At 40.3% G+C, this 14,264-nt stretch overlaps 1 protein-coding gene across 1 annotated transcript in view; it reads right to left on the bottom strand.

The window, feature by feature from the left end:
* The window catches only part of LOC104943027 (unconventional myosin-X-like), a gene marked incomplete at its 3' end in the record, with an annotated part of 35,231 nt that extends 27,636 nt beyond the window's left edge, over nt 1-7,595 (bottom strand). The window contains exon 1 of the mRNA XM_010768348.1: nt 7,351-7,595. Within this exon, the coding sequence (XP_010766650.1) occupies nt 7,351-7,371 (21 nt within the window). The remainder of the gene's footprint in view (nt 1-7,350) is intronic.
* Nucleotides 7,596-14,264: the final 6,669 nt, after the last annotated feature.

The following is a 14,264-nucleotide window of genomic DNA, read 5'->3' as shown; positions in this document are numbered from 1 at the left end:
CGGGGCAGGGGGTGTGACCGAGGGAGAAATCAGATGATTAACGGCAACCTTCAACATCTGTGCTGCACGACGTATGAATTAATGATGGAGGGAGCAGCTGATTAGCTAATGGAGGAGGAGGAGTCCCTTAGGGAGCCGGGTTTCCCCAAGTCTGGGGTGGGGGGGTGCTTAGAGGGAAAAAAAAAGGGTGTGTTTCATCAATTGTTCTTGACTCCCAGGAGCTGCCTGAACCCCCGCTGAGGAAGATATAAACAGACTTAAAGAAAGATGGCCCTGAGGCAGCCGCCTCACCAGTTAACCCAGTCTTCATTTGCATATTCATAGACTGTTTTTGTTCAAGCAAAACGTCTGAGGATGATGATGTTATGAATGAAACTGTGTAACGAGGTTAATGGGAATCAAACACATGCTAAACACAAGCAATCTTAAGCATACTACATGGAGTTTCAACATTAATCTAACAGGTTAAGCACAGTTATGAACGTTCATTGGAGATATTTAGATATAATATTCAGTCTATTGTGATATTTAACCGTTACAAGCTTGACATCTTCATAGGATATAAGAAAAATACTTGTTTCTTACTTAAAACCATTAATTGATTATCAAAACATTATTTTCTATTGACTCATAGATTCGTTAACCAATATTTTAACCTCTGCGTTTGGTAGTGTTTGTGTGTATTGTCTTGCTGGGGAGTTGAAAAGCCCCTCCCTCTGTCATCATCTGTTGTAGCTAATCTGCTAAATTACTAATGAGTATATTGTAGAGAATTAGCATAACAAATGATGTCTGCAGGAGCACAGAAAGAAGAAGAAGAGGAGCACTTGACACTCTGCCACAGACTCCTGCTTTGCATCCTTATCATGAGTGCACATGATTTTTCTTCCATTACTGTAGAGTGATCAAAGCATTAGTATGACCCTGTGCTCAGAGCTCTGATATTTCTTTTATCCACAGAATAGGATCCAGGATGGGACGCAGGGGCAAGCATAATGTGATTACTGCCTGTTTGATTGGATTGTGAGCTAAGCTACATGACTGTATATCACCACCTGGCTTCCCTACTCCTGTCTGAAATCTACACATCTCACCCTCTCGGAGCTCATGTGAGGAGTGGACTATTTTGGAGTCACATAGCAGGAGTCCCAGAGATATTTGAGGAATGCTGCTCAGTGAGGACTGTCAGAGGCTGAGCATGTGTGTGAGTAAGTCAGCTGGGCACGGGTCAGTGGGGAAGTGGTTGTAAAGGTTGAGCGCATGGCTCCAGTTACATTGCCTTTGACCTTTGCTCGTACCTCACACTGTGCCAGATTGATTATTATGGCTCATGGGGACCCTCCTGTCTTCCACATATTGTATCTGTCTAGAAATGTGGTTATTGCGGACGGATATTATTGATTGAATAAATGGCAGAAACCCTTTTTTCTCAGATCTGAGATACCTGGTGTGCTTGCTTTTTCTCGGTGGTATAATATTCTAAATTGAACAACTGGATGTATTCTGGGCTTCCCTCACCACGTTGTCAATTGTGATGAATTAAATCAATTAAGTTCAGAAAAAAGGACAAACACACGGATCGGAATAAACAAGTTGCTTTGAGATATTGATTCGAAAATTTGCATTTTATATTCTTTTGCATTTTAAACCAAATGATTAATCCATCACCCCCCTGTAGCAAGCAGAGTAGGCAGATTAACGATAATGGAAATGATGCATCTATTTTCAATACTGTTAGAGCAGTACCTCCATAGACTTGCTGCACAAGCACATACATGACATTTAAAGCTCTCTATTTATTATAATGGTAAGGAGGGAAGTCCAAATCGATTGAACACATTGGAGATATGCATGAGTTTGTGCAGCTTGTTCAAGTGCCTCAGTCCAGGAACGGATAAACAAAGATGAACTTCTACCTCCTCTTCCATGCTGCGGAAATCTGGAGGTAATTTCATACTGGGTCGGAGGATGAAGGCTGGGTTCAAGTGTGAGAAATAAACAAACTCAACGTCTTGAAACACCCGGAACATTTCACCACATGCGACTGTCAGTATCTCAGTGTACGATCCTACAAACAACCTCAGGCCAAACCACACACACTCATGCCCTAATAAACAGACTGGGATTGGATGGGAAAGCTAACAGGTCATGACTGTGGATTGGGCCATGCTGTGTTGTTTTCGTCTTTTGAGCACCAAGGTGCCAGTTAGACTCTCCAGGCCATGGCTATGCTCATGCACTGTGAGATGTGTGTTTAGGCCGGCGGGGTGTTCCTCCTGCAATTAGTCCTGAAATTACACCCGTAGCAGCAACCTCATCACGAGGTAGTCAACAATTTCACTGTTTTTTAAATATTTTTCACCTTAGGCCATGCTCTCCTGTGGTTATGCAATGTATTTTACTTAGACACATAGGAACATTTAATATGGAGGCAAGTGTGTGGAGACATACTCCATCCTGTAATAGGCTGCCTCTGTGCGCAGTAATCATAGAGGGCTAAAAAGGGAAAGTCAACATCTGGCCTGAGAGCAGTAATCACAGGTTGGCTGTTATTAAGCTGCCAGACACAACCTTTGAACTGAGAGGATTTAAGCGGCACTCATTACCAGCTCTCTGTGTCTGTCAGGTAGGGCAGCCAAGGTCAAGGCCAACGGACATCCATTTATTATTACTGTGAGAGGGGGAAGCCGTGATGAAGAGTAACGTTGGTTTTCAGAATATTACCAGCAGAAATACACGGCACGGTAATCTGGTTTAAAAATTGATTTCTGTGGAGTTTAGAGTCCGGATTCACCTGCTTGAGATGTACAGGAGCATTATAAATATGAAATCTTAAAGAGACATGAGAAAGAAATTTAAAACACAGACAGTGGCCACACACTTCATATGACAGCTAAATCATTCAGACATCTTCGAGATAACACAGTATGTTCTGAAAAGTAGTATTTCAATACAAAAATAAACATTCTGAGAAATGCGCTTTTTTGCTTTCTTGCCGAAAGATAAATGAAAATAGAGACAAGTCTTTGTATGCACTGTATGCTACATTTGAGGCTATGAGTCAGAATTCTAATAAGAGGTTGAACAAGAACAAAATGTTTTATTTAGTGCGCTTTGAAGCTGTTTGTAGCTGATGTGTATGGACAAAGCCATGCTAGCTGTCTTTTTTAAGTCTTTGTCTTAGGATAAGCTACACATTTAGACATGGGAGTAGTATGGAACTACTCATTTTATTCTCAGAAAAGAAGACCAATATATATATATATATATAGCACTGTCCTTGAAGAAATTGGCCACTCATACTATTAAATGTCCCTGCTGTTCTGATACTGAACCGGCCAAATAAGGCAAACCATGAGCTGCTTTTAGTCCAGGGTGACCTTACTGCTTGTACAAAACATGCCTCATTTTTATTTTACATTTACAGATAAAGCAGACAATGGTTGATGATGTTCTCTTTCATCATAGCCTTGTTGCAATGACAAAAGATGTGTGATTTTCCAAAGTGTCCCAAGGTGATTAATATTTCAGAGAATGACACATCCAGGACAGCCCTCACACCCAGGACAGCCCTCACACCCAGGACAGCCCACACACACACACACACACACACACACACACACACACACACACACACACACACACACACACACACACACACACACACACACACACACACACACACACACACACACAGGGAGGGAGGATGGGAAGGAAGGATGGGTGTTGCGGAGTAGATTGATCGTTAAGTATGTTTTATGAGCTGAATCTTGTTAACATAATGTTGACTTTTTCTGTTGAACACCTTGAGAGACTGGAGGAGAGGAACTAATGAGGTATGCCAACCAGGATCAGGCTGGATGTCAGTGAAGGACAGCTATTAAAGGAAGAGGAATTAAAGGAAGAGGAATTAAAGGAATCGTTTTTGTCGTTTTCAGAAACCCATTATTTGTGAACAAAGTGTGGAGAGATGAAGATGTTCTTTTCCTCTTATCAACACAAATACATTGGTGGCTTTGTCTGAAAAGCTTGGTGATGTAGCATGTTTAAGCTAAAATCAACAGCATGGTGTCAGCGGGAGGTTATCACAGCACTGAGCTCCCCATAGACCGGGGTCAGGTTACTGATAGAGACACAAGAAATGCAAACACAAGCAAAGGAGGTGAAAAGGCTTGAATCAGACTTTTAGCAAACATTTGACTCACATTTTGGATTTTAAGCGGTGGTTCCCCAACCTTAACTGCCTTATAACACCAAGCATCTATGTCATTATCAGCAAGGATTATCTATGTAATTTGGTGTGTGGTGAAACAATGCCTGTTGGTAATTAGCCGCAGCGCTCTTGTGACAGATTAAACCACCTCCAGACTGTACCAAAGCTGCAGGAGTTCTGCTGACGCACACATAAACCACTGCCTTAATAATACCTCCCTCTGTTCTCAAACAGCCACCGCTGCTAATTCACCACAACTTCAACCCTGTCTACAGCATTGTTTCAAAGTCCCCTCATTTCATTAGTTTAATTATAGGTTAAGAGAGGGAACAGTTTAAGGAATGCAGGATCATTAGGCATTTCTGAGCTTTGCATTCCTTCCATCCTTCCTTAACCTAACTTCCTGACTTCCTCCCTTACTCCATCAGCTGGACGTTAAGAGCGATGGTTCTCATCTCTCTAAAGTGGCAGCTGGAGGAAGTGACAACTGGGCAGAAAAGACCCTGGGTAGAGAAATAGTCCCCCCTTCCGAAAGCCGGCGGCCTTTCTCACGTTACCCATTTGAACACAGAATGCTTACCGAGCACGCCGACCCACGGCTCCGGCTTCAAAGCAGCAGACATAAACAGCATAGGGCTGCGACGGATGTTTCAGGATGGGGAGAATGTGTTTGTGTTTGTGTGTGTGTGTGTGTGTGTGTGTGTGTGTGTGTGTGTGTGTGTGTGTGTGTGTGTGTGTTGGGCGGTGGTGTGAAACCTAAAGCCTTGTCACTACACCTCTACAATGCATGGATGACAGGCTGCCCATGACAGGGAATGTCAGGGGTCAAGGCTGAGAATCTGGGATTCCCTGTGTCAGAGTATCTTTAAGAGAAGGAATTCAGTGTGTTATGTAGAGAAGGAGTTACCGGGCGTTGAGAGGTCCTCATGTGGCTTTACAGTGTGGGGCAGCTGCTGCTATAAAGAAACTGATTACCAATTTAGAAAGGCACATAACTTCCTCAACAGGATGCTCCAGAAAGACATAACATATTGGGGTTCTATGTTTAAACACACATACACAAAGCCACAGGTGTGGGAATATAAAGGGATGCCCTGACGTTTAAACAAAGAAATCCACGATGACCAAGCCCAGCCTCCTGGCAGAAGTCAGAGGGCACGAAAAAGAGACTCCAGGTATTATGTGTGTTTAGTTGGCCATGTCTATGAAGAGGACGGGTTGGGCGTTGAGGGGAGGCTTCGCTGAGAGATTTATGGTGTTGGGTCAACTCCTGAGAGGAAAAGGCCGTGCTGGTGGGACAGGATGAGCTTTTACGATGATCCTGTGCCACTCCTTACTTTCTAACCCCGCCGTCATCTTGTGCAGGGAATTGACTCTAGACACTAGATTACATCAGAACAACACAAACTGATACACTGGTTCATTTGAATTAATCTACAAATGAACTCCGTTTCTTCTCAGATCAAATGGCAGAGTATATGCAAAGGTCGAAAAAGGATATCTGTATGTGTTGACATCCTGTAATCTCTCCAACTGATTGATTCATTGGATGCACAGAAACAAATTGTGTCTAAGATTTATCCTGAGTCGAGTTTAATCCTCGTCTTACTTCACTTCCCAAAATCCTGCTTAATTAAATCCACACTGGTCTCCCTGATAAATTCAGGAATCTGGTTCCTTAACCCTAAAGTCCTTTAGAAAACCAGAACAGTTCATTTACTTTAATGCAGTTTTTCATTCAAATGAGAAACAAACACCCCAGATACTCCTATTCCACTGCTGACAAAAGTCAAACTGTCATTTTTAGTAAATACATTGAATGACACCTGGATTACCCCAAAACATTACAGGAATTTCTCCATCCATTTTTTAAGGATGAGTTATTCTCTGGGACTAATCCCTTCCTCTTTAAATAGTACCAGATTGGTAATATGGATGCTTCACTTAAAATTGTGTAATTATTCAAGTTTTAATGTAGATTTGGTCAAACAGATATCACTGTTGTGTCCAAGGACGAATGACATCCTCCAGCAGTCTGATATTATCTGCTTGAAACAGCATAATCCAGGAGTCACCTCTGAGACACACTGCACCTTCACTGAGTCACAGATCATCTCACCATCTGAGGCGGAGTATTGCTGTTGTAGAGATACAGGAGGTGAGTGGAGGGATCCACCACCAACACACACTGTCTCTTTTTCTGTGAGTGTGTGTGCCCTCCTCTTAGTCAGAGGAGGATGACAAAGCAGACCTATAGCCAGTCTCTGCACAGCCTCTATGTGTGTGTGTGTGTGTGTGTGTGTGTGTGTGTGTGTGTTATGTCATTTGTTAGATGTTTTTATCCAAAGCGACTTACGTACATTCAGTACTGTGGACAATCCCCACAGGAGCAATTTGGGGTGAAGTGTCTTGCCCAGGGACACAACGACATGCTGACTGCAGTAGGGCTCGAACTTGCTATCCCCTGATTTGAAGTCCAGCACACTATCCACTGAGCCACAGCCACCCTGTGTGTGTGTGTGTGTGTGTGTGTGTGTGTGTGTGTGTGTGTGTGTGTGTGTGTGTGTGTGTGTGTGTGCGTGCGTGCGGGCTGAATTGCAGATGACACATCCACAGGGCACACACTCTTCTTCTTCTTCTTTTTTTTTTACAGGCACTGGATTGTCTATTATGAACTAAAGCTACAAAGGAGGGAAAAGATAATGACAAGGAGGCTGTCACATGAGTCATGTTTGTCTTTGTATTTCAGTAATTAGATTATCTGAGTTTAATTAAAGAAGAGATTACAAAGTCATGCACAGAAATACTGTAACAGAGGCTTGTTAGGGAGTTACAGTTCCCATTACAGCTGCATCCTGTACACCAGCCCAGTGCTATAGTCTAGTATTTCAATGTAGGGGAAAGCATTAAAAAGACCACAAACACAGCAGAATAAATGTTCTTAATGGAGATTAATTAACCAACACTTTACAGACGCGTAAACTCAAACTAATCTCAAAGCAGCCATGGACAGGCACGCACACAGCACAATAACAAAACAAAGACCGTCGAGTGCTCAAAATAATGACAAAACTCAGGTTAAAAGTAGAGAGCAAAGACAAAAACAATATTTAAGTAAGGGCAAAGCGGTTTCTTACCTCTATAAAGAATGTATCCATTATTACTGAGTGCCCAAAACTCACGTCCCTTTGTAGTCTGAGTTCAGGGTACCACGGTAGAGGAGGAGAGGAAGCTGTAATCCCAAATGATTTCCATCCGCGTCGCTAGCATAAAGAAAAGTTCTTCCCTCCGTCCCCTCGCTCAAAACTCTCGAGTCATCTTTCAGTCCTGTGTTGCTACACTTCGGAGTTTTTCTTCGCCGTTTGTTGGGTGTCCCGTGAAGCCTGAGCGGTGCTGTGTTTCTGCTGTCTGCTCGTTTCAATGAACCCGGCACATTATGTACAGAGGCGGGGCCTATAGGGTCACAGCCCCCCCCCCTCAGCATACGCCCTCTTTGTGTACATCCCTACAAAGGGCCTGATGGTTTTAAAGGATGTGCACATTTCCCCTGTTCAACACACACACGGTTACTCCTTTAGCAATACAGGATGATGTAAACAAATGCAGGAATTGTTGGGAAATGAAAAGCAAGTAATGTTTTGCAGCATAGTGAATTTAATCGCAGTTAACCATCAATGTTATGTATGTGATGGATTGAGCATAAGAACCATTATTTAGACTTCCTCCTTTGGGAAAAATAAAATGAGGAGGAAGAGGAAGAGGCAGACCAGAGGGAGCAAGTCTGCTTTGTTTAAGTCAATGATTGTTTACCAAGTGGGGTGGTATTCAGAACATGTGCAGTTTTTTTTAGTGTAGGCCATTAGTCAATGCTGCACAATTCAGGCATGTCCAGAAACTGACTGGGCTATTGTGGTCTAGGCGACTTAAATGCAGTTTATAATAGTAGTTTATTTCAAAGTGTCAAGTACTGAAAAGTTTTAAATGTTTGAAACAAATGTGTACTTTTTCAAATTTGATATTTGTACTATTTGTGCAAATCAAACTGCTGGTCTGGTTGTGCAGTTAGCATTTATTTGTTCGAAATAGCCAATGTAGACCTGTACATATGTTAGCTGTAGCTAGCTCAGGGTGCTCAGCTATGTGGTGGATTGTGGTGGTTATGTAACTGTAATAGGAAACGTTTCCAGATTAGTCTGATTTTCTTTGGAGGGGGCTACTTCTGTTCCCTCACTTCTGCTATAATAATTACCTTGTGAGAGTAAACAATCACCTTCATGGCATGATTCTGTTCAAGCTGGTACATTTAACAGAAATGTTGTATTATCCAAATGTTTCTCCCCAGTCAACAGATGGAATCGTACTGGTCGTCAATTACTTCAGAAGGGAAACGCACAAGCTCTTTAATCTGTGACCTTATGCCAGTAAGATCAGCCATCCTCTCATGACCTGCAGATAGTCAATCTAATCTATAGTCATGCAAGAGATCCAGGCTGGCAATGTGGAGCGATTGTTATGTAACAGTGTAGACTGTGTGGCACGAGATGGCAGAACTCATTCTCTGACATGTATTTAATAATGTTTATTGCTAAAAAACTGGCTCCTGTTGGATTTACTTTACTTTGTAAACTCTGTTGTTATTCTCATATTCTAATTTTGGTGTCAAGGTAAATGTGTAGTATTTAGTTTAACCCTACAGCACAGTGTACATATATATGTAATAAATAGCATACAGCTAATGCTCTTTGATTTATCAAATTAATAATGTTAGGGTGATCTCTTTTTGAATTTCTGAATGTAATGATTTTAGGACCTTTGAAGTTTTCTTAGTTTGCTTTAATTTATTGAATTACTATTTCCAGCTTATGAGTTTGTAGTCTATTTGATAACGTTTATAAATGTTCTTAAAAGTAAATATGTTGCTTATGTTGGTTGAATTCAGTTGTATGACTATCTTCAAAAGTCATATAGTCGCACAGTCATGTATTGTTCTCATCATGTTTAGTACTAACAGTTTAGTACTAACAGTGTGCTTGCTGGAGGTTTGGGGATTTGTGATTGTTAAACCTCAATGGGCAGCAGCATTAGGGAGAGTATTTTACCCTCAAATCAGGAATGAATGTCAGCTCTGTGAGTAGCCAAGGTGGCATTCTGTTGATATTCAGCATTGCACTGACTAAGCATTGCCCATAACACATTTGCCAAAACCAAACAATGGTGAAAGAACTGCACTTTGTTTCAGTCACTAATTTGACCCCTCAATGAAAACAGTGGCAAGTTGTCAGGCAGAGCGGTGATTTAAAAGTAATGCTGTCTTTCACCCTACCTGAGAGGACAAAGAGAACAAGAACAAAACATCCATTTGGTCATCGAGGGACCGGGGGAAGGGACGGGGATCATAGGCCCTGCTGTTGACTCCTGCTATGGTCTCAATTGCCTACATATGCTGGTTTGATCCTTAATAGGGGGACAAACTGTGCAGGTGAAGTGTGACCGTTGCTTTTAAGGTTGTGTAGGGAACTCGACATTCAAAACAAGTGGTGGACCATCACAACTGGACAATGGCTCCCCATTGAAAAGAGGACAACAACCTCTTTTTGATCCAAAAGACCAAGCAACATTTTTTTTATCATGCAAATAATACAGTCAGTGTCAGGGAAGTATTTAAAAAAGTGCAGTTTCTTTCAAGGTTTTTTTATTAAAGTTTAAATGATGGTTGAAATATCATCTGTGACCCTACATTCCTGAGGAACATACTGAAGCAGATACCAGGCATACCACAGACTGACGATCAGCTGAGAGTCAGGTATGCAGGGCTTATAATGAAAATTATAACCATGAAGAGATGTGTTTCCATAATGTTGTTTACTTATCAGTCCTAGAGAGACAAATGCAACTAGGAGCTCAGTGTATCATCACTGAAAACAAGAGAAGATAGAATTGTAGGGATATGTAATGTAAACAAAAAACATTTAAAAATGCTTGCCAGTTAATTAATGAATAGGCTGTAAAATAAAGAGCCCTAAGGCAGCACTAACACAGACCTACTGCACAACCATTCCCACTTCCTGCTATTACAGCATGCAGTACATTTGAGATCTGATATCTGTGACAGCAGAAATGGTCTCTATGGCCAAATGAAGTTGCACAAACAAACAGAGCCAGAGTTTTTTTGTCACATTAAAAATGTACTTCTCCAACTGAGGTACCAAGCAAGGGCAATGTGACCAATTCAGATCAATGACTCCATTATTTAAACGTCTGATTAAGCGTGAAAGAGGAGCATGACATGTGAGGAGTTGTGTATTTGGAGGACTAATGGAGACAGAGAGTCTGTGATGACCCTTCTATTAGCAGACAAGACCTCAGGCAAAGTCATTCAGGTCGGTTGAAGGACCCTTTTGCAGCTTCGAATAACGAATAATAGGGAAATCTGGCTTGAGCACATGTGATGGTGGTCCTGCTGACTGAGAGTGACTGTTTGATAAGTCTCTACCCAGCCATGTACTGTTAGTCACAACCAGACCATGATAATCACTTAACTGTAGGTTTGATGACGTAAAATAGCACTCACCCATGAATGTTTGCCTGAATCCAGAGTGCCAACAGAACAAGCATTGATCATTTATATCATTATGGAACCATCTGCTTTTTATAGTTTATGCATAAAGTCAGTGGCAGCAATGTCAGATTCAATAAAGTCCAAGTACTCAAATATCCAGACACAGTTTTTTTTTTTTATTTAGCCGGAAATATTACAAAATTCTAGTTGGTGTCAGACCTGCAAATAGTGACGTGGTGCTCAGATGTGTCACATTGAAACAGTTCATCTAAAAAACAAACAGAGATGTTATGTAATATTGGGACTGTCAAATCAAAACTTTTACTATTAATGTAATATAAATAATAAAATACCCGGCATTATAGTCAAGTTTCGAAAAATTGTGTTTATACTGTAAAGCCCCGAATAACAGATTTGACACATGGATTTACTAACCGTGCATCCCATACAATTCTCTACCCTTCCTTTTAGTCAAATAAGAAAACCTTCTCCGAAAAAAAAGTAAGAAACAGCAAGAGAAAGATGACTTCTTCAATGTTGTATAAATCAAGAAAGGTCTAAAATATGAAATGAATATTAGGTTTAACAAGTTGAAGAGCTTCATTGTGTCAATGGATATCATGTCAAGTTGAAGCTACACATTAGAAGATTAGTCAAGCCACGCATGAGACTAATGATGTAATGATTCTTGTTGTTGAATTTCACTAATGAAATTGATGTGGTCATTGCTTATTCGTCTTTCAGGACGGGGGCCGCTGTGTCAGAGGAGCAGTGGATTATTGGACACACTCAGGGAACAAAGCAAACAAAGAGGGAGGGAGGGAGAGGATATAATTGATTGAAACAAATGTAGTTTAGGTAAGATGGATGGAAAGAGGTGAGAGGAGAACATGGACTTTGAGATAAAAAATAGAACATCTGACAATATCATAAACAAAGGCAATTCAATCTTTATCGGATCACTCTCGCTGGCAGCATTACATTAATGTGTAAATCTGGTCGATGACAAACACTCGTGCCACACTTATTAAATTATGCGGCAGATCCTGTGACACCACAGAGCCAACAGGTTTCCAATTGAAAGCATTACTCACACCTACGTCTACAATGTCTCTGTTTATATGATAGAGGGCACAAGGTGATGGGACAAAAATATAAGTAATGCAGTATGGATTTGTGGATTCAATTACCACACATATTTTCAGTAAAATATGTATTGTTTTGTGTTGGATGAATATAAAGGAAATGTGTAAAGGACTTAAAGGTAAAAGACAACACAACAGAATAATAAAAACACTGAGGGTCCTTTATGGTACAGCAATGTGTAAGTTGTAACCAAAGTAGCTGCTGCGACTACGGCTTGAAATAAAGCTATAAAAGGATGAGAGTGAAAGTTTATGGATTGACAGTCAACATATAACTAGAAAAGTAGGTGGTAGAGCGGAAGAAAGATTCTCATCACTGTGATTAATTTGGCTTAATGAGGCTCTCCATCAGCTAAAATGGTCATCCGGGTTCAAGCAGCAGGATTCAACATTTCTGACCACAAAAATTCCTCCTTAGAGATGCCTGCACCCCAAACACATACCATAGGCTGAGGAATGAGGCCCAGCTCACACACTTCCCATGCTCCCCCGCACTTTCAACTTCCTGTTTGTTTATAAAGCTTCATATTACAATGCTCCCACAATAAGATTATACTTTATTTCCTATATCTGTACCTATCTATGGATTTTTGCTTTAAGAGAACTGGAAAAATATGCCAAGGATGCACACCACTGCTGAGGGAACTCAGTTATAACATGCCACTGAACCTTTGTCATGTAACTGGGATGTTATTGTTTATTGTTTAGTTTCTCAGCACAGTTTTCTCTCAGAGTCCAGAATATCAGCATCAGAGAGCCCAGCACTGACTCACTGGCCATTCATAGCCTGAGAAAACAGAGACGGGACCTTCCTCATTATATCCTGAGCTTGGGACTGATATGGAGACCTGCAGGGAATTCTGCAGCAATGCCTCATATCATATGATTCAACGGTGTGAATCACAGACAGCTCAGCATTCAGATTTCCCCTGAATCACTAATCAATAATCTTTTCCTTATATGTTCAGAATTTGCAAAGACAGACAGTGGTGGTCCTTATTATGGGAGGAGAGTTTATTACAAAACATACATTAGGACATGAGCAGTTTTATTTCCTCCCTGGGAGAGGTAATGTGTGAAACACAAAAGCATTGACAATGTGTCAGGGATAGACTTGATTGAAAAAAGTGAAAAAATCAATGAAGTTCAATGCAATAAGGAAGGAACCAGCTTCTAGACAGCGCATTTTTGCAAGCAGATATGAAGAAAAAAAAACATTGATTTATCAGGACGCCTATCTCTGTAGGTAGGCTATGTGACGAAGTATTGAAATCTTTCACCACAATGTACGCTACTGCTACTATTTCACAAGTAAAAGTGTTAATTTCATAATTTCCAGTGGAAAAGTTGCAAAATAGCTCCTGATATTATATTATTTCATAAGCAGTATTTCAATTTTGTAATTGGTCAACTTTTGAGCTTAAAACACACTTTTGGGGCCAACACATAGTCTCAAAGCTTCACAAAACCTTGGGTCCTACTTCCTACTTTGGGGTCTTTCATTTCACTCCCTGACAAACATCACAATTAGAAACACAAGCTTTTTTACTATCTGATAAAAATGTGTTTATCAGGTCCAAAAAACGAACCCAGGTCCCCAGCTAGAAATGTTTGGTTCTAAAAACATTCTGAGAATGTTACAGTCATTGTTCTAGGAAGGTTTTCAGCGGGAAGTTTTTGTTTGGTTCCCAGAATGTTCTTCTGAAAGGTAGGATAATCCTCTCTAAAAACATTCTTAAAATGTTTGGTGATAATCTTCTTAAAATCTTTTTTAAAACATTGTTAGAACATTATGCCCTACTATTTCTTAAAACGTTTTCAGCAGAAGCTTTTATTTTGGTTCCCAGAATGTTCTTCTGAAAGGTAGGATAACATTCTCTAAAAACATTCTTAAAATGTTTTTGATAACCTTCTTAAAATGTTTTTGATAAAATTGTTAGAACATTATGCCCTACTATTCTTAAAACCTTTTTAACAGAAAGCTTTTATTTTGGTTCCCAGAATGTTCTTCTGAAAGGTAGGATAACGTTCTCTAAAAACATTCTTAAAATGTTTTTGATAACATTGTTAGAACATTATGCCCTACTGTTCTTAAAACATTTTCAGCAAGAAGCTTTTATTTTGGTTCCCAGAATGTTCTTCTGAAAGGTAGGATAACGTTCTCTAAAAACATTCTTAAAATGTTTTTGATAACATTGTTAGAACATTATGCCCTACTGTTCTTAAAACATTTTCAGCTGCAAGTTAGATTTGTTATGTTGCCAGAATGTTATTATTTTAGAGAAGGATAACATGGTTTATGTTAAAGAAATTATGCAAATGTTCTATGGTAACCATTTACTAAAAT

The sequence above is a fragment of the Notothenia coriiceps genome, unplaced genomic scaffold (genome assembly GCF_000735185.1).
Source record: "Notothenia coriiceps isolate Sejong01 unplaced genomic scaffold, NC01 NC01_scaffold00005563, whole genome shotgun sequence".
Classification (NCBI taxonomy): domain Eukaryota; kingdom Metazoa; phylum Chordata; class Actinopteri; order Perciformes; family Nototheniidae; genus Notothenia; species Notothenia coriiceps.
This window is presented reverse-complemented; position numbering and strand designations above follow the sequence as displayed.